The sequence below is a fragment of the Rhinolophus hipposideros genome, assembly GCF_964194185.1.
Source record: "Rhinolophus hipposideros genome assembly, chromosome: 10".
NCBI lineage: Eukaryota > Metazoa > Chordata > Mammalia > Chiroptera > Rhinolophidae > Rhinolophus > Rhinolophus hipposideros.
This window is the reverse complement of record NC_138056.1, coordinates 32,087,554-32,112,966: the sequence shown is the minus strand read 5'-3', so window position 1 is coordinate 32,112,966 and position 25,413 is coordinate 32,087,554. Positions and strand designations below refer to the sequence as shown.

At 38.1% G+C, this 25,413-nt stretch overlaps 1 protein-coding gene across 2 annotated transcripts in view; it reads left to right on the top strand.

Annotated features, from left to right (window-relative positions):
• Window positions 1–22,074, top strand: part of NELL1 (neural EGFL like 1) — a 772,999-nt gene extending 750,925 nt beyond the window's left edge. For both annotated transcript variants that reach the window (XM_081063734.1, XM_081063733.1), the window contains 4 exons: window positions 7,281–7,474; window positions 17,375–17,551; window positions 19,888–20,112; window positions 21,575–22,074. In XM_081063734.1, the coding sequence (XP_080919860.1) occupies window positions 7,281–7,474; window positions 17,375–17,551; window positions 19,888–20,112; window positions 21,575–21,625 (647 nt within the window). In that variant the 3' untranslated portion in view covers window positions 21,626–22,074. The remainder of the gene's footprint in view (window positions 1–7,280; window positions 7,475–17,374; window positions 17,552–19,887; window positions 20,113–21,574) is intronic.
• The last annotated feature ends 3,339 nt before the right edge of the window (window positions 22,075–25,413 follow it).

The following is a 25,413-nucleotide window of genomic DNA, read 5'->3' as shown; positions in this document are numbered from 1 at the left end:
CATGTTTTGCCCATTTTATCCCCTCTCTAGCACTATTTCTAGGACAGAGTAGATGTTCAATGTATGTATAACTAGTTAATTGATTAATGATAGTGTGATGTCCACCTGGAGCAGCGGTGACCGGGTTCTTGTCTCCACTCAAGAAAGAATTCAAGAGCGAGACAGTCGCAGGGAAGCACAGGGAGTTTATTGAAACGAAAGTATAACTTAAGAGGGAAGCACAGGTGACCTGGAGAACAAGCCCCACCAAGAACGTGGGGATCAGGGGTGTTTATCCCCCCGGGGTGGGAATTGGTAGCATCCCATTGATGTGATTTATTCATCTCCTTCCCCTGGGTTTGGGGAAGGAACCTTCTTCCTAATCTGGTTCCTCCGGAACTGTCGTGGAATGAGATGCATGATGGGAATAGGAGTACCCGCAATGCAAAGGACATTATAATGACATTGAAATTAGCTAACCATCAGATGCCCAGTCCTAGGGATTAGTCTGGATAAAACTGGTTCTTGTTTTTCTCCAGCTGCAGGTGCTGGATAGTCCCTTGTTACTCGTGTAATGAGTGCGGCATCTGAGGTTGCATCTGGAGGGGATTGTCAATTTCCTAGGCTACATATATCCTGCCTCAGTGGGGTACCAGTGACTGGATGCGTAAAGAAATAAGATAAATAGGGCAATACTATATCCCACAAGGGTCAAAAAGAGAGCTCTTAGATTGAAATGATAATACTTATTACAATATTTTGTTAAGTAAAGGGTACCGGTTTTGCAAACTAATGGTCATAAGCACCTTCAGGATTTAGACTTTGTAGAGAGGGTCACGTGCAAGCTTCCAAACATTTAGGAAAGGATGAAGGTGCATACATGGAAATAGCTCCAGTTGTAGACACTTGGAAGTAAGACGGGACCTAGGGAGTAGATAAGGCAAGAGTAAGCCCAAACAAGGTGTTTCCCTTACCCATTGCTTAGAAGAGTCAGCTCAGTTAAAGGAAAAGGTGAGTCACTGGAGAGTAACATTACACGTTGAGCAATAAGTGGAACACCATAGCAAAGGGTTTCTTCCTGACTCAAGAAACATCGGAGGCAGTAACAAAGAGTGAAGAGTTAACACTGCGGGGACATTGGAACTTCTTCCGAAGAGATACATAATAGCATCTCAAATAGATGACACTGTAGCTCACTGGCCTCTTCTTTCAGTCTTTACCTTTTCAGGCCGAACCCCTCATATCTCATTAAAGCAAGATGAGTTTGAGCCCCTCACTATGCTGGTAGATCTCTTCTGATGTGTCCTAAGTGTGTCAACCTACTCTTAATAGTTTTTATTCTAAAGGGAACATAGAACACCCCAGTGTAGCATGACTAGCACGGCTATCATCTCTTTTGTTCTGGACGTGGAACATACTATGCAGCTTGACATTTCATTAGCCTTGCATTTTACAAGCCCCGTCAGACCTCAGATTTCTCTACTTGTTTCTTTCACTGAATTTGCTAATATGCAGCCTGGATTTTTTTTTTTTTTTTACCTCTACCACTGTAAAAGAAGTCATACTACTTTAGCTATGGGAGAGGCATCTGTGCTCTATCTTGTTTATCATTAATAACCCCCTAAGCTCTGTTCTCATTTCCAAGCTACTAATGTCTGGTAATGATTTCCAAGTCAGAACACACACACAGCTGGATATTCAAACCCCAGGTTAAATTTTGTTTTCTGACATATCACCTGTTTTGAGTTAGAAAGTAAAACTAGATATTGTGTAAGTTATTCAAGAAAGAGGAACATGGGGTAATAAAAAATGTTCTCTCCTTTGATCTGCTACCAAACCACTGGAAAAAAAGTTTCCCTTGATCTCTGAAATCATCTTGTAGAAGTTTCAGCTCCTGAGGCAGGTACCATTACAGTTGTTATGCTATTAAAACTTCCATTTTTCTTGAAGGGTAGGAAAATTGTTTGGGGCTAGGTTGGGATTAGTTTGTTTGCTGCTGATATAAACATCTCTGAATTGTACTTTCTTACATGCTTGAGAAACCTAAGAACCTCAAATTAAAGAACAAAGCAGATTGACTAGGCACAACTAGACATTTTTTAAAGCAAAATTGACTACAATAATAACAGCTTTCAGAAATTGTGAAAATGTCAATGCGAGAAAATTAGTTTTAATGTAAGCTCAGCAGTGGAATTTTATCGAAAAAAATCTCATCTGAGCATGGACCATTTAAATAATGAACTTACAAGAAGAAACACAAGAAAATTACAGAGAGCCATTACTTACAATAAAAAAAAAAAAAACACTACACTTTAATGATTATAGATTTGAATGTGGAATATTTTCCCTGATTTTTGTTTCATTGCCTCTTTGTCATTGGAGGCCTGTCTGATGATTTGGGTAAATATCATGGGTGAATGTCTTTGTGTTTGCTCAGCAGAGAACAACAGTTGCAATATGTAAATAGGGTGTTTCTTCTCTTTGGATGCCTTGGGATATGTATAATAGATTAAGTTGGTTTTGTGCAGAGCAAACAGGTCTGTATTACCAAGAATATGAATAATGTCGGTTTCCATAATTGCTAACATCTGGCTTTCCATAAATCTGTTAAATTGCATGGAAGCAGAATTAGATTTCTGTGTCATAAGTAAAGCAATTACATGGAACTCTGTAGGCAATATGGTCCTATATTCAACTGTGAAATCGTCTCATTCTGGAGCAACAAAAGCAAACCCAGGTTTTGCACCTTGTTTTTATTGTGCATACTAGGTATGTTCCTCTTTATGCTCAGTGTTCTGAATTTATGAAAGAAAACACTGCCGATGTTTGCAACTTTGTAATGCAAAATAACCAAATGTTAAAAACAGCAAATTATAGTTGGGCATTAATTACCAATTTAGTGATTATTTTAAAGGAGACCATAAATTAAATATCCCTTTGTAGCCACTGTTTGTAGATCCATTGAAATTTCTCTTCCAGTTTCTTGAGTGACTTGTTAACAAGTCTTCCTCTGCCCTTATCCTCAAGCATTTGACAAGAAACTGGAGTGGGGAGGGAGAAAGGAAGTTCGTCTTGCTTTTTCAGTGTGGTTCCTATTTTACTATATTTATCGTATGTAAACCAGACCCAAGGGCTTTTCCAGATGAAAACTCAACAATAAAATGTATTCCCTGAAGAGAAGCATTGTGGTTATGCCTTAGGCTTCTTGAAGAACTCAGAGAACAAATTTTGGCAAAGTAGGCTCTAGAATAGTACCAGTCTATAAATTTTTTGAATTTAATTAAGGTAGATACATACGTTGAACATCCACAGTGTATTAGGGAAAAAATGAAAATATTTAGTCTCTTTCCTCTATGGAGATGGATATATTAAGCATGTAACAACTGAGAGAGAAGTGCAAGATAGCATTACATATCAGGTACAGAGAAAGCCAAAAGTCAATAGTGACGTCTTGCAGAACGAGGGATGGTGATACTTGATCCTGATTTTGAAGAATACGTGGGAGTGAAGATAGCATAGGATGGGAAGTGCTTACCTAATCAATTAATTTATATTCCAGCCCATTCCATATAGGCTAAGAGAAAGTACAGCTAGGGAAGGGAAGAGTACTCCCATAATAAGAAAAGGCATGTTCAAAGTTACAGACAGAGAAAACAACATGGTGTGTCTGTGTATGACCCATTGCTTTTGAACAGAAAGGGGGAGAGACAGAAGGTAACAATAGAAGGGTAAGATTGGGGCTTATATGTTATGCTAGGAGTTTGAACCTTTTGTTATAGGCATCAGAGAACCACTGAGAGGTGATAAACAGAGGAGTGACATGGATAGATCGGCGTTTTGGAACAGCACTCCCCTGTGGAAGGTATTTAGAGCAATGATCTCATCTAGCTGAACAGAGCCCAGATGTCTGGATCCTATTTTACACCAATTAAATCTGTCTCTAATGGTGATGAGCCTGAGCACCAGAATTTTTTTTAAAAGGTCCCCAAATGTATCTATTGGGCCCACAATCAAACACCACTGGATTAACATGAGAAGTAGCTGAAATCAGGGAGATCAGATACGAGGCTTTACAATGATGAGTATGAAGATATGAGCTAACACAGAATTCGAAGAAAGGTGAATTCTATTATTTTTATAATTACACACGTGATGAGCCATCAGTCTATCTAACAATTTACTCTGTATCTCCTAGACATATAAACGCAGTTATAAATGGGATGAGAGAATTATTAAGATTGAATACTTTAGTTGTTACAGCAAAAACTGGGGAGTGAAAATAATGCAAATGTATCATTTTACTATTGTTCCAAGGTAGTGTATACCTAAATAGTAAGCTATATACCAACTAATTTTATTACAGTGGGAGTTCAGAGGTGCCACATATTACTATGTGTTGACATCATATTGGGAAATACTTAACCAAAGAGGTAGGGCTTGAACCTTATCATAAATATTTACATTCATTAAATCAAGAAACAAATATTTACTGAGTCATTGTTATCTACATTTTTATTTTCAAATGACCATAGATTAGGTGGATATAGTTTTATACAAGAAATAAATGAGGGTCAGAGAACTAAATAATATGATCAAGAATGTATAGTATGATGTGAAAAATGACCTGTACACAGTAAGCACTCAATTAAATGCAATTAAATGGAAAATTGCTTTCAAACATGGGTCGCCTGACTCCCACATTCACTGCTACTTTATTTAGGAAGATTCAGAGAAGGGGACGAAGACTGGGGAGATGAGAGTGGTTTCTAGGCAGAAGCCTCATATGGTCAGTTGTGTTGAGAATAGCATGGATATGACTAGGAACGATGAGGATGTAATTGAGGTCTGAGTGTAATTGACCCGGAATCTAGGCATCATAATTTGGGATCATTTTCACAGTTTTCAAAGGAATAATCATCACTCATTAAATAGATGTCTTGACTGAGTCTACAATTGGTGGGACAAAGACAAAAAGTAAATCTAGAAATATTACTGGAATTCCTTAACATCTTCTACTTTGTAACACCGTTGTGAAGCCAAGTTTTATACCAAAACAGTGCATGCATTCAGTCAGAAAAGATAAGTCATTTATTTCTCATGATTTTTAAGTCACGGTAGTTTCAAAATTCTATCTAGCAAATGTTGAGTACTATATCATTTTCAGCATTTCAATTAAAAATACTACAGAGGATTCATGTAAGTTCATATTCTTGAAAATGAGTTGCAATGTCTAGAGAGTAAGTAGTTGAAAGTAGGTGTGGGAACAAAGCCCCAAAAAGCAGTTTCCAGGCTCTCGGCCTCGCATAGAAAGGTGCTGGCTCGGGTAGTAAATGGCCGTTAACTGTGATCAGATGGCCATCAGCTGTGGCTAGTTGGCCGTCAGCTGTAACCCGTAAGCCATTGGCCACTAGTGTAACTGCTATGGCTACGCTAGGAGAAGAGAATGGGGGCTAGCAAGAGCAGATTGCAGAGAGGCGGATGCCGCCGGTGAGAATATAGTGATGACTCCCCTACTTATGGCTCCGTGGGTGTTCCTTTTTGGCCTCACCATGTCCTGCGTTCTCATGTGGGGAGCGGGAGCAGAGACCCCGCAGGCCGCCCCGCCAGACGCCCCGCACGACAAATGGCGCAGCGAGCAGGGTCTCCTGCGTGACAGTAGGTAAAACCACAGAACATTCTAATATGCTGAAAGGTGACTTTAGACCTTGAGTTGGCACAGAATAGCAGAAAGAAGTCTAGTGTGTCTGTCAGAAGGCCTAGGACACAGTCCTTGCTCTAAAATGTACTAGCTGTGTGACCACTTAGCCATCTCTGTACATCAGTTCCTTCTTTTGTAAAATGAGAATAACTGTTTCTATCTTGCAGTTCCATGACATAATTCATGAAAGAAGAGATTTGAAAAACTTTGAAACTATATATAAATATACAATAGCAGTAAAATTGATATTATGCTTTTAAGGACCTTATTGCTTGAGCAGTTTAGGGAAAAATGCCACTGACATTTATTTTCTCTTTAATCCATAATCTTTAACCAAATGCCTACAATCTGATACATATTTAACCTGCAATTTAGGATGTAGAGTAAGTTAATTTATACTGTTCTTATCCTAACTTACTATAAAAGTCAAGCCTATTAATACATAGCCCACCAATAGTTACCTATATGTATTACTGTGTTTCTCCTTATCACTTTCACATGTCTTCATGTCATGTCAACATTTATGATACCTCGTGTGCAAAGAACCTTGCGCATAGCAGACTTTTGGTAAAAGTTTATTGGAATCTATGTTGTCTTCTGAAGGATCTTTGAAGGGCATGGCCATAGATTAATCAGTGGAGTAGAATACTCCGGTAGACAAGTGACCATAAAGATTGTCATAAATAAGAAAAATCAAGTAGAGTTTTCTTGACTGGTCTCAGAATTACTACCAAGAAGTAGAAGTTATTGATTACTATATCTCATTTCAATTGAAGGAAAACATTTCTAAAAGAGTTACTTGATGACAGAATTAGCTGCCTTGTGAGGTAAGGGCCGACAGCTGTGTGTTTGAGATGTCTTTAAGGTCACTTGAGTTTTCAATGTCAGGGAGGGCTGACTGGATTTTTGTTTTCCTTCCATACTTAGATATCAATGAAAAACAGCAAAATGTGTGTGTGTCTTTCATCAACGCCCATGCCATATCCTACTGTAGCTCTGGGATGTTTTCTCCCATAGGCAAAAATGCTACTGGTCATGAGGATGGGGAGGCTTGATTAGGAAAGCACCTAACAAGACGTAGTCCCTCTCCTTTCACCCTGGGCCCCAGGATCTGGGAGCAGTCTAACTGGCTCAGGGTGGCCCTAATTCCCCCTAGTTCCTACTTGGTGGCCAATCTCTTCACACCTTTTCTAAAAGACCTCATAGGGGGTATCCACACTTTAATCCATTAGCAGTGTTTATGGTCTCTGGATGGAACATTTCTTGAGAATATCCTAAAACTAGTTCACAGCTGCTACTATATAATTTAGTAACTGGAGTCCAAGTGTTACGAGTTTGAGCCTCAGATCTGCCACTTATTAGCTATGTGACAGTGGACCTGATATGTAACTTCTGTAAACCTCAGCTCCATTATGAGCAAAATAGACATAAGAACAGATCCTCTAACACAGAGCTCTCTTACAGAGTATATGAGGCAATGTAGGTGAACAGCTTGGCACAGTACCTGGCACAAACCGAATGCTCAATCATGTTACTTAATGGTATTGTAAATGATTATTTTCTAATAATCAGCTTGATTCTAATGCTCTGTACTTTATTGCAGACATTGATGAATGTGCCTTAAGAACACATACCTGCTGGAATGATTCTGCCTGTGTCAACTTGGCAGGCGGCTTCGACTGCCTCTGTCCCGCGGGGCCCTCCTGCTCTGGTGACTGCCCCCATGAAGGAGGACTGAAGCGCAATGGCCAGGTGTGGACCCTGAAAGAAGACAGGTGTTCTGTGTGTTCCTGCAAGGTAAGACTGATGTAGTTCCTCCCTCTCTTCTCTCCCTCCTCACCTCTTTCTCCCAGGTTGTTGACTTGTGGGTGTCCTATAGTTCCTGAAAAGACTTCTTCGATTCTAATCCGTGCTACAAGTAATGATGCTGCATGGCAGGCAAATCTGCTCTTAGTGAAAAGTGAGGTGTGGTGTTGAGGAGACCGCAGAGCGCAGGGGTGGCCGGGCAGAGAGGTCAATGTCAGCCGTCCCTGCTGAGAGCCTGCAGTGCCTGTGAGGTTGCTTGGGTGACAACTTTACTAAGCCCTCATCCCACACTCACACAGAATTGCTAGTTAAAACTACTCATCACCTGCATGAACTTGCTCACTTTTGTAGTGACATCATCCAGAAAAGCAAGGATCAGAGACTTGCCTCCAATGGACAGAGAGTGTCAGTCTCCCATTCTGAACAAATGATGACACAAGGCCTTCTGGTAAATGATGTCTTGTTTGTGGTTCTCAATGCCAGGCTTGTCCTTACATGAAGCCGTCCAGAAGCGAGCTTAATGTTTCTGAAAATAAAATGCTGTCATTGACTGGTTTTGCTTTATACTTTGCAAAATGGGCTTATCAAAGTGTTTCATTGCCTTGTGCTTTATTTCATCTTCTGTTGATCTTGCCTATTCATTGTCTTTTGATATTGCTTTGCTCTAGGTCTTGCATTATATTATTTCTTTTGGTGTAGGCATGGGAACCACAAGAAATCACTGGTTTAGGAGCCTCTTAGAGAGCTGGTCTCCTGAGAAATTCACAGTGCTCTGTAGAAAAAGAGTTGAAGTGAACCTTGAAAAGTCATCCAATTCATTCACGTGCCTTCAAGTCTGCTACACCTCCAACAGACCTGGGGGCACCTACTGTGTTTCCCCCAAAATAAGACCAGGTCTTATATTAAAGTTTGCTGCAAAAATGCATTAGGGCTTATGCTCAGGGGATGTCCTCCTGAGAAATCATGCTAGGGCTTATTTTCTGATTAGGTCTTTATTTCAGGGAAACACGGTATTTAGGAAAGCTGTATTATCAAGTCTTTAGATCATTACCCCAATACATCGTTCCCCCCACCCCTTACATGTGAACCTACTTTGACACATTCAAATATAGGTCCATTACCCACATTTATGGAGCACCTCCCATGTTACAAGCACTCTGTAATTTAAAACCAGTATCACAACTTTGAAAGATAAAAAAACCAAGTTTCTACCTTTTAGGGCAAGAAATGTTGCCTAAATATCACCTATAAATGTGTAAGGTGGGACGTGAATTCCACTTGCTTGCCCCAAATTTCATAGTTTTCTCATCTTACCATGTATCCTGCAATTCTCTATAGATGATATCTATTGATATAGTTAGTATATGTGAAACCATTTAAGCCATCAGTCAATCCAACTTGACTGAGCTCAAACTCTCAACTCAGTAGTATGTTAATGAGTTGTGGGATATTCCCTCAAGAAATTTTCAAGTTAATAAGCAAAATATATAACCACATGGCACTGACTCAAAGGAAAAAAGTTTTTAAGAGAAGGAACATCTCATCGTGGGTTAGAATTGTTGAGAAGGCTTTATGGAAGAAGTTGGCAGTTAAGGCTCCATTCAGCAAGCAAAATATGGATGATCCACTTCGTTTACTAAGTGTTTGCCTTTGTCAGGGAGAATTTTTTACTCTTTTGTATTCATATCTTTTATCTTTTCTTCTTAAAGAAGTTCCTTTAACATTTTTTTTTAAATAGTACTGGTTTTGTGGTTATTAACTCCTGTAGTTTTTTGTTGTCTGGGAAACTTTTCTCTTTCCTTCAATTCTAAATGATAGCCTACCTGGTAGAATAATAAGGGTTGTACATCTTTCTTTTTCATGAATTTGAATATTTTGTGCCAATTTCTTCTGGCCTGCAAAGTTCTGTTGAGAAACCAGCTGATAGTTTTATAGGAGCTCTTTTGTTTGTAACTAACCTTTTTCCCTCACTACTTTTAAGATTCCCTCTTTGTCTTTAACCTTTAGCCTTTTAATTATAATGTGTTTGGTGAGGTCCTCTTTGGGTTTTCTTGTTTGGGACGGTCTGTGCTTCCTGGATTTGTATGTCTATATTCTTTGCCAGGTTAGGGAAATTTTCAGTCATAATTTCTTCAAATAGGCTTTCAATCATCTGCTGTCTCTCTTCTCCTTCTGGTACCCCTATCATGTGAATGTTGGTATGCTTGATGTTGTCCCTGAGGCCCCTTAAACTCTCCTCATTGTTTTAAATTCTTTTTCTTTTTTCTGTTCCAACTGGGTGTTTTCCACTACCTTGTCTTTCCAGATCATTAATGTGATTTTTTTTCTTCATCTAATTTGCTGTGGATTCCCTCTAACAAATTCTTTATTCAGTTATTACATTGTTAATTTCTGCATCGTTCTTTTATATAGTTTCAGCTCTGCTTTTAGGTTCTCACTGAATTCATCTATCCTTCCCCTCAATTCATTGAGCATCCTTATAACCAGTGTTTTGAACTTGGCGTCTAGTAGATTGCTTGTCTCCATTTAATTTAGTTCTTCTTGTGGAGTTTTGTCCATTTCTTTCATTTGGGACATGGTTCTTTTCATTCTGGCTGCCTCCCTGTGTTTGTTTCTGCGCGTTAGCTAGACAGCTGTGTCTTCCAGTCTTGGCAGAATGGCCTTATGTAGTAAGTGTGCTATGGAGCCCAGTGGTGCAGTCTCCATGGTCATCTGAGCTGGGTGCTCTAGAGTGGTCCCTTGTGTGGGGATGTGTGTGCTTTCCTGTTGTAGCTGAGACTTGATTGCTGTCGGCACGTCAGTGAGTGGGGTTGAACCACAGGTTGACTGTTTATGAGTTCTGGCCTTGATTCCAACAGACAAGCTGTTGTGTGGGGACTGACCCCACAGATCAGGATTTGCATCAGCACAGCTCTGGGGACTCCCTTTGGGTCTGTCGTTGTGGAGCTGGTTGGGTGGTGCCCTGGAGAAGGCTAAAAGGGGCCAACAGGTGTGTTGGTTCCAGAGCCTCTTGGGAGGGGCTCTGGCGCAGGGCAAGGTCCACTGCCACTTGTGACCAGCTTATGACCACCTTATGGGAACTTCCAATTGATTTGTGGTTGGTGGTTGCTCGTGCTGGGCTTGAAGGCACTTAAGAGTGGCTGTGCTGTGATTTGATGCCAGCTGCCACTAGCAGGCTTGGGACCCTTCTGAGCCTCCATGTTCAGTCCATTCCCCGATGTCATCTTCCTACTGTGCTACTCCAAACCCTGCCTTTTCACTGCAGGCGCTTGAAGCTTATACCATGCTAATTCCTCACCTGACTGGGCACTTTGTTTCTCCATTCACGGTTGTCAAACTTTCCCTGGCACCACCATCACCTGGAGGGCTTGTGAAACTTTGATCACTGATTTACCCTCAGACTCTGTGGCTCAGTAGGTCTGGGTTGGGGCACAGCTATTTGCATGTGTAACTAGTTCCCAGGAGATTCTAATGATGCTGGTCAGAGGACTACACTTTGAGATTCATTGCCTCAAGAATCCTTCTGATCTCAGTTTATCTGAAATCATTTTTTCCTACCCTCTCACTGCCTCGTGATACAAAATCATTGTTACAAACGTCCAGATTGGGGTCTAGCTCCTGATTTATTATTAATTTACTATGTGGAAAAGTCATTTCCTCTCTCTAGACCTGGTTTCCTCCTCATTAAAATAAGACAGTTGGATTAAATAACTGCTAATTTTTTTGACCTTAGGTGCTAATTAGAGAGGACTAATTGACTAGACGGTGGGGGTAACCTGAAGCAAAATTAACAGTGTGTAGAAGGAGCGGATATCAAAGCCCAATATATTTGTATGTGAGAAGGTAGAAAAGAGGAGTCTAGAGTACCCCTCCTAATTTTATACTTTGTATTAGGAATCAGAAAACTTTTTCTGTAAAGGGCCAAATGGGCTTTGCACACTGTAGGGTTTCTGTCTCATTCCCAACTCTGACATTGTAATGTGAAAGCAGCGATATGCAATATGTAAATGAATGACGGAAGCTATGTTCCAAAAATCCTTTCTTCATAGAAACAAGTGACTTGTCAAATTTGGACTCTGGGTATCAGTTTGCCAAACTCTAGTTTGTGTTATTATTCAATATACATACTTTTATCTAAGTCTACTCTCTTGATTTAAAAGTTTTGAAACTATGGTAGAAAGAAAAATAGTGATATTAGGCAATCTGGAGTAAATGTATCATCTGTTGACTATTCAGTAATAAAATGTGTAATCTATATTATAAAACCTATAATTTTCCAAGGCATAATAAGGATAAATTAGGTTTTTATTTTCTAGGAAAGTGTATGTTCCTGCTTTTTAAAATTCAAAAGCAGTTTAAATGTTATTAATTGTTTATAGCTGAACTTTCATATATAAAACTGCATAAAAGCATTTAGCTCCTACGGTCGAGGGTAGGAAAATACATCTTTGGCATTTAAGTGGGGATTGTTCTATCCACTCCAGCTGGGATAGAGGACAAGCTCTGAGAATGACCCCAGAGATCTATGGCAAGAAGGGTTACTCACCATCAGTTGGCTTCATTTTCTTGCCAAATTTGGATTCTAGTACAGTTGTGCTCTGTGCGCTGAAGTTTCATAATGGCATTCTTAGTGAATGAAGGAGCCACCTGTGACATTTTCATTATTAAAAATGATTTTCTTGACAGTTACCCTGTAATTTAATGCCAAAGTGAACATAGCTATTTTTCTGAACATGTAATAGACTAAGAAGGCCTATTTGGCATTTTCATGTAATTGATGAGATGTGAAATTACTTTATTTTACACCAACCTTGGAGATTATTGACTTATTCATCCTTCTAATCAGTAGATAGGGAAATACCTGACATTCTGATTGGGTCTCATTGCCTGTTGTACAGTAGTCTCTTCTAAAGGAATCCGTTCTTGTGTTTAATGTTGTCCAAGGACTTAGCCATGTGGGCTCCTGAGGCCTGGTCTTTGTGTACTTGGGGAGATACTGTGCCTTCTGTAGTGGAGCTGACCAAATGGTGTCATGTTGTAGCTATCATTACTTTTCTTAGCTTCTGTTGGTTAAAGTAAACCCCTTGGGAGTCATTTTAAGTAATGGTTACACGAGCCAAATATCTTAATGATCTTGAATACACAGCAATAGACATTTATTTAAAATGAAATATAAAGATTCTGAAAATTAAACTGAATATCAGTGATCTGTGAGTCAATGTCAATAGGACTGAAATATATGTAATTGTGGCCCAGAAGTATGAGAAAATAAGATAATGGCAAAAACACACATACACACAAAAACCTTTTTTAAAAGCAAATAAAGCAAAAAAGGAGGGTGAAGTACAGTATACAGGATAAATAAAGATGTAGGACATCTAGTATAAATAAATAAATAAACAACATTTGGTTTAAAGTGGTAAGTTTAAACTAAAGCATATTGATAATAAAGCAAGACATACCTGTATGCTGCCTAACCCCCCCAAAAAAAATCAAGTAAAAATACACAAATAATAGTCTAATTTCATTCCTTTGCATGTGGCTTTCCAGGTTTCCCGACATCATTTATTAAAGAGACTTTCCTTTCTCCACTGTATGATTGTGGCTCCTTTCTTGAAAATCAGTTGCCCATGTAAGTGTAAGTTTCTTTCTGGGCTCTCAATTTTACTCCATTGGTCTGTGTGTTTTTCTGTGAGTACCATATTGTTTTGATTATTGTGACTTTCTCGTATAGTTTGATGCCTGTTATACCTCGGGCTTTATTCTCTTTCTTTAGGATTTCTTTGGATCTTTAGAATCTTTTGTGGTGCCACACAAATTTAAGAATTTTTTTTTTGTTCTGTTTCTTGTAAAATGCCATTGGGATTTTGATGGGGATTGCATTAAATCAGAATGCTGCATTAGGTAATATGGCCATTTTAACAATCTTAATTCTTCCAATATATGACCACAGAACATCTTTCCATTTCTGTGTGCCTTCTTCAATTTCTTTCAACAATGTCTTGTAGTTTTCAGTGTGTAGGTCCTTCACTTCCTTTGTTAAGTATATTCCTAGCTTTTTATTCTTTTTGTTGCAATTACAAATGGGACTGCTTACTTTATTGCTCTTTCAAATATTCTGTTGTTTTTATATAGGAACACAACAGATTTTGTTTACTGATTTTGCATCCTGCAAATTTCCTGTATTTATTTGGTGTTTCTAATTGTCATATGGTGGAATCTTTAGGGTTTTCTATATATAGAATCATAATTTTTGCAAAAAGTGACTGTTTTACTTCTTCATTCCCAGTGTGGATTTCTTTTCTTTCTTTCTCTTGCCTGACTGTTCTGGCTAGAATTTCCAGTACTATGTTGAATAGCAGTAGTGAGAGTGGGCATCCTTGTCTTATTCCTGATTTTAGGGAAAAAGCTTTCAGTTTTTCACCAGTGATACTTAGCCTAGAGTTTGTCACATATGGCCTTTATTAGGTTGAGGTACTTTTTTTCTATACCCATTTTATGGAGTGTGTTAATCATAAATGGACATTGTATCTTGTCAAATGCTTTTTTGCATCTATTGATATAGTCATATGATTTTTACTTTTATTTTGTTAATGTAGTGTATCATATTGATTGACTTGTGAATGTTGAACCATCCTTTCATCCTTGGAATCAATCCCACTCGATCGTGATATATGATTTTTTTAATGCAGTGTTGTGTTCATTTTGCTAATATTTTGTTTAGGATTTTTGCATCTATGTTCATCAGAGACATTGGTTTGTAATTTTTGTGTGTGTGTGTGTTATCCTTTTCTGGTTCGGAAATGAGGATAATGTTCACCTTGTGAAATGAGTTAGAAAGTATTCCTGCTCTTCAATTTTTTGGCTGAGAAGGATAGGTAATATTAACTCTTTGAATGTTTGATAGAATTTGCCAGTGAAACCACCTGGTCGAGGACTTTTGTTTTTTGGGAGGGGTTTCATTATTGTTTCAATTTTTCCAGTTTCATGGTTCAGGCTAAGAAGGTTATGTATTTTTCAGAATTATTTCATTTCTCCTAAATTATTGAATTTGGTGCATATAGCCTTTCATTGTATTCTTGTATAATACTTTATATTTCTGTGGTGTCTGTTGTAATTTCTCTTTGATTTCTAATTTTCTTTTCTGTTTTTCTTTATTGTCTATTCTTTTCTCCTTAGTGAGTCACCACATATTTGTTTTTTTCCAGCTTTCTTCTAGTAGTAAATTTCGTGTCATACCTTTGTGCTCAGAAAATATGCTTTGCATAATTTCAGTTTTCTTTAATTTATTGAGACTAGTTTTGTGCCCCAACACTTGATCTATCCTTGAAAATGTTCCATGTGCACTTGAGAAGAATGTGTAGTCTGTCATTTTGGGATGGAAAGTTCTAAAATGATCAATTAAGTCCATTTGATTTAATGTGTCATTTAATGCCAATATTTCTTCATTGACATTCTGTTTGGTTGATCTATTCAATGCTGTCAATGAGGTATTGAGTTATTCTTACTGTAGTATTTACTATAGTATTTTTACTATAATTGTATTTTTGTCAGTTTTTCCCTTTAAGGCTGTTAGTAATTGCTTTATATATTGTGGTGCATACGTATTGATAAGTGTTATATCATCTTGATGAATTTTCTTATTTATCATTATTAAATGTCCATCTTTGTTTCTTGTTCCTTTTTTTAAAACTTTAAATCTGTTTTCACTAATGTAAGCATTGCTACACCTGTTTTTCTAGAGGCCATTTACTTGAAGTATCATCTTCTACCCCTGCCCTTTGAGGCTATGTTTGTCCTTAGGACTGAGATGAGTTGCAGGCAACACATAGTTGGATCTTGCTTATCTAATTAATCCCACTACTCTGTGCCTTTGATGGGTGATATTGTGCCATTTACATTTAGGGTAACTACTGACATATGAGGACTTCCTACAGTAATTTTGTTTTTTGTTTTCCGTTTTAAATTCTGTCTGATATTTAAGTTTGGCGGTTTTCTGTACTTTTTTTTCTTCCTGTTTTCTTTTTTTTTTTTATGTTTCATGCCTCAACTTGAATTTTTGTTTTGTAGTTACCATTAGTTTATGTAAACTGTTTTATACATACAATAGTCCTTTTTCTTCTGGTTGCCTCTTATGTTCATTCACATGTACCTATTTAGTCCTTTTTCTCTCCCCCTTATGATTCTGTCACAAGTTATTGCTTTTGATGCTATGCATTTGTTACCAAGTTGCTGTAGTTATAACTTTAATGCCCTTTTCACCCTTTAACTTTTATAATTGTTTAATAACCTATTCCGAAGTAGATTTGCAGTTTCCTACTGCTTCTGTCTATCTGTTAATTATTTTACTCAAAGTTTTATATACTTCTGTCTTTTTGTTTCTGGTATGAGCGCTCCTTTCAATATTTCTTGTAATGGAGGTCTTGTGATAGCACATTCTTTCAGCTTCTGTTTGTCAGAATTAAGTGTGATAATGCATTGAGAAAACTTAGTACAATTTATGGCACAAAACAAGTGTTAATATTATGGTAGATCATTATTATTATTGGAAATAGTCAAAACTACTGAAGAAGAAGGCAACTATAATAGTAAGAAGACTAAAAAGAATGAGGACAGGCCCAAAAATTAGAGATGTTTAATCCAGAGATGAGATGATTCATTGGAGATTTTAAATTCTGTCTTCAAAGAACAGAAGAGTTGAAATGTGACGGAAGGGCTTGGGAGTTCTATGATTACCAACGATGTGAACAAGGATCAATGGTTAGAGGCAACAAGTCCAGTGTTTTGACATTCAGACATGTGCAGAGATGTATACCTTGTATGACTTCCATAGTGGTTAGTTCCTCAAGATTGGAGAGCTCCAAGCAAGGCTTGATGACGTTTGAATATGGTTGCTCTAGAAAAGTTGAAAGTATAGGTCAAAGGGGTTTTGTTATGAGTCCTCTAAGGTATGCCTGGCCCTGAGATTCTTTGGTTCTGTAAATACTCAGCAAAGCAGTTATAAGGGGTGGCCACAGCTCTCACCTTACATTTTTAGCTTCTTCATTATCTGAGATGTGAAGTTACTGTGAACAACAGATATATAAATGAGATATGCTGAAAAATGTTCAGTATTAATATTTGAATGCTGTTGACCTCCAATTCCTTATAAATATCATTGTATAGTACCTTTATAAATGCAGGGCCATGACTGCAGAAATTGCACTGTGCTTATAACTTGTGGAACTGCCTCCACATGGCACCTGATTTTAGCCTCTTGTAATAAACCACCTAAAGGCTGTCTTGTAGAAGAAAAGCTGTTTTGAAACCAGAAGACGTGGTGGTGATGCTTAGCGAATCACTACCTCTGTGATACTGGATAAGTCATTTAACCTCTCTGGGCCTCAGTTAATTCTTCTGTAAAAGTGTACAGTCAGACTTTCTCTCAGTTGAGACGGAAATAAAATTGCATTTGAATGCATTTGAATGTGTTAGGTGCTATCATTATGAACTGGGAAAAGTACAGTAGTATGATTTTTTCACTCACATGAATTCTTGATCATATCTTCATTTTACCCGCCCCAGGTTAGTTATAATTTTACTTAGAAATAGGCTTTCTAGGAAACATTTAGAAAAAAAGTTTTAAAAAAAATATTGACTTGTTTTTTAAACTTAGAAATGTCTCCATGGTTACTTGTCTTGCTCTACAGGCAAGGTCATAGTAAGACAGGGCATGTATATGTGAGATCACATGTGTGCATCTGTTTTGAAAAAATAGGAGGTGGCCAGGGGATACTTTGATTCTAAGAAACCTTTCCTACGTGCTCTCTAAAGTAAAGGTTTGGTTTTGACGATGCATGTATCTTATTGTTTCCCTCATGATGAAACCTCCTTAACCTCGTTTCTAAACAGGACGGGAAGATATTCTGCCGACGGACAGCTTGTGATTGCCAGAATCCAAGCGTTGACCTGTTCTGTTGCCCAGAGTGTGATACCAGGGTCACAAGTCAATGTTTAGATCAAAATGGACACAAGTTCTATCGCAGTGGAGACAACTGGACGCACAGCTGCCAGCAGTGTCGGTGTCTGGTATGTCAGCTTCCTTTGGAGGCTGTTAGCTTTTACTCTGGAGGGGTTATAAACTCAGCTGTCTGTGGGCTTTAGTTCCCCGCTGTTTATAATCCTATGCAGGGAATTGTGGGTTCTGGTGCTAACTAAGGGGCATATGCTCTGTCTGAAGACACTCAGATTCTACTATTTAAAACACTGTGCAAGACAAAAAGAACATTTGACCCAAGTCATGTTAGTTTACTATCGCCACTTATTAGGACATCTAGATCAAGAAAAATCCCTGCATGGTAGAAAGCCTTGACCAAGACTTGCAGTTCTTATACAGCAAAATCTTTCATTTCTTGGGACATAACCATTAAAGGTTTCAACAGGAGAATAAAGTAACTTAGTAGAAATATCAGGGATTGAGTCACAAGGCCTAGAATTCAATCATGGTTCTCCCATGTGCTAGCTCTGTGTGATTAACTTAGGCAAGTTCCAGCTTTTCACTGATCTCTTTCCTTCAATGTACACAAATGGATGAATGCCTATGTGTTAGGGCTGTTCTGAAGATTAGAGAATATATGTGAAGGACAAGTACTTGGCACATAGGAGATACTTAATGCACACTAAGTAGTATTGTTAATATTTTCTAGATTGAAAAACATGTTTCAGATGCTAAGCCTTCAGATTGAAAGAATTAAATTTATTTTGGATTTTAAGCTAGGGATACTAATAATATACTCAGACTTAAGACAGGTCCAGAAATTAAACCTTTTCTCTGGAATGGTTCTTATTGTTTCAAATTATCTCACAAACAAATATTTCTAAGGATGCAAAGACTGTTAGGACACATCGTCATAGTGAATATGATGTTTCATCTGCGTGGAGTCAGACATAACTAATGGAACTAAATCATAACTAGGTCACCTTGGAATGGAAACTATTAGCTGCATTTCATAGTTAACATTTGCTGAAATGAATGATTCAGTCTATGGCTACTGGATGAAAATAAATATTCAGAGAAATTATGCTCTACATTTCTATTGGATGTTCTAAAATCTGGTGAATGTGCAGATAATCTTAATAGAATATATCCGTCTTAATCATTCCTAATACTGAAGAATGTAACTCAGATAACTTGATAGCAGCAGCTCAGTTTACGACATTGTTGAAATATTACAGGGCTTTAGGTTTCCCTTTGACCTTAAAAGACATGCATTTCTCTTTATACATTAGCCAGACTAATAACTCAGGTCAATTAAAATCATAGCCATTTTTTTTTCAAACTCCTATCCAGGGACAAACAAATCCAATACAACCATAGAATTAGCTTCCATATCAGGGAAATTTCATTTCTTTTTCAAGAAGCCAGTATCACTCAGAAAAATTGGTATTAATTTTAGATATGAAATTATCATAGAATTTCAAAAATGTATCCTCTTCCATCCTCAGCCCCTAAGTTTAATATTTCAGGGGAAGATTGCAGCAGTTGAACACATAACTTAATTATTTAAGAATAATGTGGGTCATATTAAATAAATATTCATTGAGAGTTTGCATGTGCCAGACTCTGGATGCCGTAATGGGGAGCAGGATGTAAATGGTCTCTCATGCAGCTGATCAAAGGCCATAGCCTTGTGAAGTTGACCGGATAATTAGACATGAGTTTGCATAAATTATAATGAATGTCATGCTAACAGAAGGGGCGGCATAGAGAAGCAATTCTACTACGGGCAGCTCAGTGGAGTCCCAGTGGCCAGATTCTGAGACACCTGGAGGCTCCATTTGAACTGTAATATGCTCCACTAACTACACGGCACATTCAAAACTATTATGAAATGGTTCTCCTTAATTTGCCCAACTTTCAATGTAATACTAGCAGCTCAGTTTATGACATTGTTGAAATATTACAGTGCTTTAGGTTTCCTTTTGACCTTAAAAGATATGCATTTCTCTTTATACACTACCCAGTACCTTACCATCTTTTCATTTAGTTGTTCATTTGATTAGCATTCATTGACCAAAACTGTGCTAAACATCAGGGAGAGAAAGAGATATGGAAGCCCCAAACCTGAAAGCTCAAAACTTACTGTGGAAATGTACTGATAATTATAAGCAGCCAGTGGCACAGACCCGGGCCCTAACTATTTCTGGGCCTGCAGTGTGTACAGTTATCAAAAGCACACTGAAGGACGTAATACCTGTAGTAGCTCTTCAAGGAGGAAGCGCATTGTACCCATAATGGTGCTAAAGTAGAAACAGTCACTGAGGACAGAGATGAGAATTACTGTGCCCTCTTTCCCCTCTGGGATTTTAGCAACAGAATTGTGCCTAAGTACGATGATGAGGCATTTTTGGCTTTCTCTCCACAGGAAGGAGAGGTAGATTGCTGGCCACTCACTTGCCCCAATTTAAGCTGTGAGTACTCAGCCATCTTGGAAGGGGAGTGTTGTCCCCGCTGTGTCAGTGACCCTTGCCTGGCTGATAACATCGCCTATGACATCAGGAAAACTTGCCTGGACAGCTATGGCGTTTCAAGGCTTAGCGGCTCAGTGTGGACAATGGTTGGATCTCCCTGCACAACCTGTAAATGCAAGGTAATTGGATGTCCTGAGGCTAACCATGCCATTGCCAGAGAACACTTACAAGAGGTCCACTCCTTGATGTTTCTGAATCCACAGGTTCCAAGGGCCATGGTGGAAACACAGGCAGCATTTACTCCTCGCAGGAGGTTAATTAGTTTGAATGGATCATAGCTATGTAGTGCATATAGGCAAATTCCAAATGAACACAGAATTAAAAAGTCTCTCTCTTGCACTCAAACTACAGTATTTAAGAATTGACATTAGGCCCAATTATGGCTGATTTCGACCTGTATATCAAAAAAGAAAGAAAAAAGACTTCTGTTTTTATCCTGGAAATTTTTAAAGCTCTTTCATGAAATTGTCAATGAAAAACTGCTCTATGAAACTGTTTGCTTTGTTTAATTATCAGGGTGCCTAAAACAGGGACCTGACACTCTTGCTGCAGGATTTAATTGTGATTATTGTTCTGTCTTTTTTGAGGAGTTCCCACGAGGCATCCTCATATGTCTTTAAAATTAAACGCTGACCCCTTTCTCCCTTCAAAGCTTTTGAAGAGCTGTGACTATAGCTGACTGGAAGCAAGGGTGAGGCAATGTCAAATCTCTGCCAGACATCTGTTTAAGATTCCCATGATTAAGCACGTTAAAAAAAACTAGTCTGTTTGGCTCTATCAAATCCTGTCTCAGCTTCAGGCATCAATGGAAGGTTCCTAACTTGTCTTTGTATGCTCTTATAAATATGGATTTTTCTCTCTTTTCTGGAGAGTACCATCTTAAGATGCAGCCCCAGTAGTAAAAGGCCTCTCTCTTGCCTTCAAAGTACAGAATTTAAGGATAATATAAAACTTGGTACAGCAAAAGAGTCATGGTCCCATGTGTACATTCAGCCCAGCAAACAAATTGACCAGGAAACATGGATACCTGTGTTACTTAGTATTATTTCTGTGAGATCAGGTTTAAGATTTATTTAGGGGGGTTACAAAGGAATATTTACATTAATACATGTAATTGATTGTTCCCTTCATAGTTACCATGGGAGACTATATTCCTAATATGCCACCTTTCTGGAAGCTATTTTGGAGTTGCCTTCAGGTTCATGGGGTACTTTGGGTTAGTTTTTTTTTTTTTTTAAATGGCAAATTATCTTTCAGGGATTATTTTTGCAAATAATCTTGTTTGGATTAAATCCAGTGAATAAGTTGTGTGAACAACTTGGAAATATAGCGGTTAAGTACCAAACATGGTTTGAACTCAGACAGAGATATGAAATTGTGCTGCCAGCAGAACCCAACATGGGGGACCTTGGAGGGTCTCATAAGTCCTTTCTTCCTTTCCACTTTTTCTCTAGCACTTTTCTATAGCATTCATGGAGTTGCCTCAAAATGTAGGCACTCATTTTGTACATAAAAGTGCACATTGCTAATTAATGTATATCCCATGCCTCAATTAGCTAATGCTTGTGTCTTGATACACAGAATGGAAGTGTCTGCTGTTCTGTGGATTTGGAGTGTCTTCAGAATAACTGAGGTATTTAAAATGGACTCATCATCACAGGAGAAAAATGGCCAAAATGACCATCCAACATGATGAAGAACAGAAGTTGGTGTTTCGTTTTGTTTTGCTTTTTTTACCACAGACAATTACCAAAGTCTCCATCTGAAAAAGGCGTTCGGGGGGTTGCCTTTTGGACCGGCCACTATGCTTATTCTTGCTAACTAGTCTAGGTGACCTACAGTGCAGTGCATTTAAGTCTATGGTTGTTAAAGAAGTTTCCCGTGTTGTAAATCACATGTTTCTCTAATGAAATCGATTGCAAATTCATTTACATGATTCCCCTGGTAAATGTTGATGTATTTTTTATTATTATTATTTTTTATTTTGTGTACTAACAATAGAGATTCAGCTCCATTTATTTATTTTTTATTTTTTTGGATCAAATTCTACAAATAAAGTTGCCTGTTGTGATTTTGTCCCATCCCTGCATACTTTTGGTCTTACTTCGTTGAAATCCCTGAGAAACGTGTTCATAAATATATGTAGGTAGTCTAATTGCATCATACTTATATTTCAAACTGTTGAACACAGTTTGATGCCCAATCAGTTAACTTAAACAAGCTAAAAGCAATTATGATAAAGAGGAGAAAGACCACAAACATAATTAAATAGTTATTTTTAAGAAGGATTTTCTACTCTCTCTACCAAACAAAGTGAAACACAATCTTAAGCCACAATTTAGAAGCAACAATGCTTACTGTCATTCCTGGCATTGAAAGTATCTTTGCATTACTTTTATGTAGTATTTGATAACTTACAAGGGACTTTCATACCTAGTAATACAAGTTGTCATCACATCTCAGGTGAATGGTAATATTCCTACTCTACAAAACAGTAAATTAGCATGTCCTGGTCAACCGATTTGTTTAGATCTAATTGATCATTAGCACATTGGGACTGGTAACCCGGTCTCCTAATGCCTGCTTAGTGCTATTTTCCACTAAACCACACAACTCTATATAGTCAAAGGAGACACTTTTAAGGAAAGCTATTTTGGAAGCTGACCTAAGCATCACGGCAAACTGAGAAAACTCCATTGTTTCTCCGCTTAAATATACAACAAATCGGACAATGTCATTCAACAAAGGATTCCCTGTTCAACACACAAACACACCTGGAAGATCCATGCATTGGGACATCTGAAGGTGGATGTATTGGGACAGGTAGGGGAGGCAGGACAGTGGGAAGGAGAGGGATGGTGGCCACAGATGCAGTTGAGCACCCACCATGGCTCCAGTGGGCATGGTAGTAGAAGCAGAGTCAGGCTGCAGCTCTCAAACTATAGCCTGAAGTATAATGGGGCAGAAGCAGTTTCACTCTTGGAAAAGGCATCTCCTCCCCACACCCCATCACAACAGAACTGGGCAGAAGTGGCTAAGAGGCTGTGAACAAAACAGGGGAGCCAAAAGCCATAACTGGATGAGGAGACAGGGCTCTGAAATCACAAACTCACCTGCTTTCCCCCCATGCCCTGGCAGAGACTGGTAAAGCTAAAAACAAGGTGGAAAAAGGAGGGCGCTCTGAGAGCCTGCAACACCACTTCCCCACAAAGTGATGACGTCCCATAAAGGGGGCAAACTGGTCACAGAGAGGACACCCATCACATGAGTGGGCTCACAGTATTTTCCTTAACTTAAGCTACCCCGCTTTACCAAGATCCTGGAGGTAGAAATTAGTGCAGGTAGGAAAAAACAAAATAAAATATGCTACCTATCAACCTGCTGAATTATTGAAAGCAAACAGTATTTAAAGAAGAAAAGAGATCACTACCTCACATACACAGAGAAACAGTCCATAAAAGTCCATGAGCTACCAAGGTAACTTGGGAGCATAGAAAGAAAATGAAGTCTCCAGAAACCAAACTCAAAGTCATGGCAGACTGTGATTTAAGTAACAGAGAATGGAAGATAACGGTTATGAAGAAACTCAATGATATACAAGAAACAGAAAGGCAGGTCAATGAGCTCAGGAACAAAAGGAGTATGTTACCAAAGACTTTAAAACTATAAAAAAGAAAACAGATTCTGGAGGTGAAGAACTACTAAATGAGATGAGGACTGCAGTTAGAGAGCACTGGAAATAGAGCAGTCCAGATGGAAGAGAGAATTAGGGAACTCAGAGATAGAAATAACCAAGGAGGAAGAAGAGAGTAAACTAAGAGTTAAAAGAAAAGAAGAAGAAAAAAAAGAACTCTGCTAGAACTGTGACTACATTAGAAAATGCAACCTAAGGATAATAGTTATGCCAGAAGGAGAGGACAGAGAGAAGGGAGCAGAGAACCTACTAAAATGCTTGATGAGAACTTCCCAAGCCTAGGGAAAGAACCAGAATTTAGAATAGAGAAGGCTAACAGAAAACAATTACTATATCAATTCATAAAAACAATTACTATATCAATTCTCCAACACATGTTATCAAACTGTCAAAACTCAGTGCCAAAGAATTCTCAAGGCAGCCAGGAAAAGACTGTATGTAACCTACAAAGGAAACACTATTAGATTATTGTCAGATTTCTCAGCAGAAAAATTACAAGACAGGAGAGTAGAAGTAAATATTAAAAATATTGAAAGAGGAACCATGAACCAATGATAATATATCCAGCAAAGTTATCCTTTAGATATGAAGGAGAAATACTCTCCCAGAAAAACGAAAGCTGAGAGAATTTGTCACCACAAGACCTCCATTACAAGAAATGTTGAAAGGAGCTCTCATACCAGAAATGAAAAGACAAAAGTATACAAATCTTTGAGTAAGATGATTAACAGACAGACAGAAGCAGGAAACTGTAAATCTGCTTAAGAATAGGTTATTAAACACCTAATTATAACATAAAGGTCAAAGGGGAGAAAAGGAGCATTAAAAAAACCATAACTGCTATATTGTACTAAAGAATGCACCAAATATAAGGGGATAATTTGTGATTATAGAATCATAAAAAGTGAGGTGGAATAGGACTGAAGGGTATAGGTGAATGAAGATAAGAGGCAATCAGAAGAAAACGGACTATAGTATGTATGAGACATTTTCCATAAACCTAATGGGAACCACAAAACAAAAATCCAGACCTAACATGAAACATAAAAAAGGCAGGGGAGGGGAATCACAGAAAACTGCCAAATTAAAGTAGCAGACAGACTCACAAGGCAAAAAAAAAAAAAAAAAAAATACAACTGTGGAGATAAAGAGCAACCAGAAAACAAAAGATAAAATTGTGGTAGTAAATCCTCATATGTCAGCTAAATGTAAATGGGCTGAATTCATCAGTAAAAAGGCACAGAGTAGTAAGATGAATTAAAAAACAAGACCTAAATATATGTTGCCTATAGGAGACTCAGACCCAAAGACAGACATAAATAGGCTCAAAATGCAAGAGTGGAAAACGGTACTTCAAGTAAATGACATCTAGAGGAAGGTGAGTGCAGCAGTACTTATATCAGACAAAAGAGATTTCAAGATAAAAAAGGTAACAAGAGACAAAGATGGACTTTTTATAATGATAGAACGACAATTCGTTAAGAAGATGGAACACTTATAAATTTACGTACACCCAACCTGAGAGCACCACAATATGTAAAGCAATTGCTAACAGACCTAAAATACAATGATAGAAGGGGACCTGAATACCCCATTGACAGCAAGGGATAGATCATCCAAAGAGAAAATCAATGAGGAAATACCTGCTTTGAATGACACATTAGACCAAAGAGATTTAATTGACCATGTTAGAACTTTCCATCCCCAAATGATAGAATACACATTC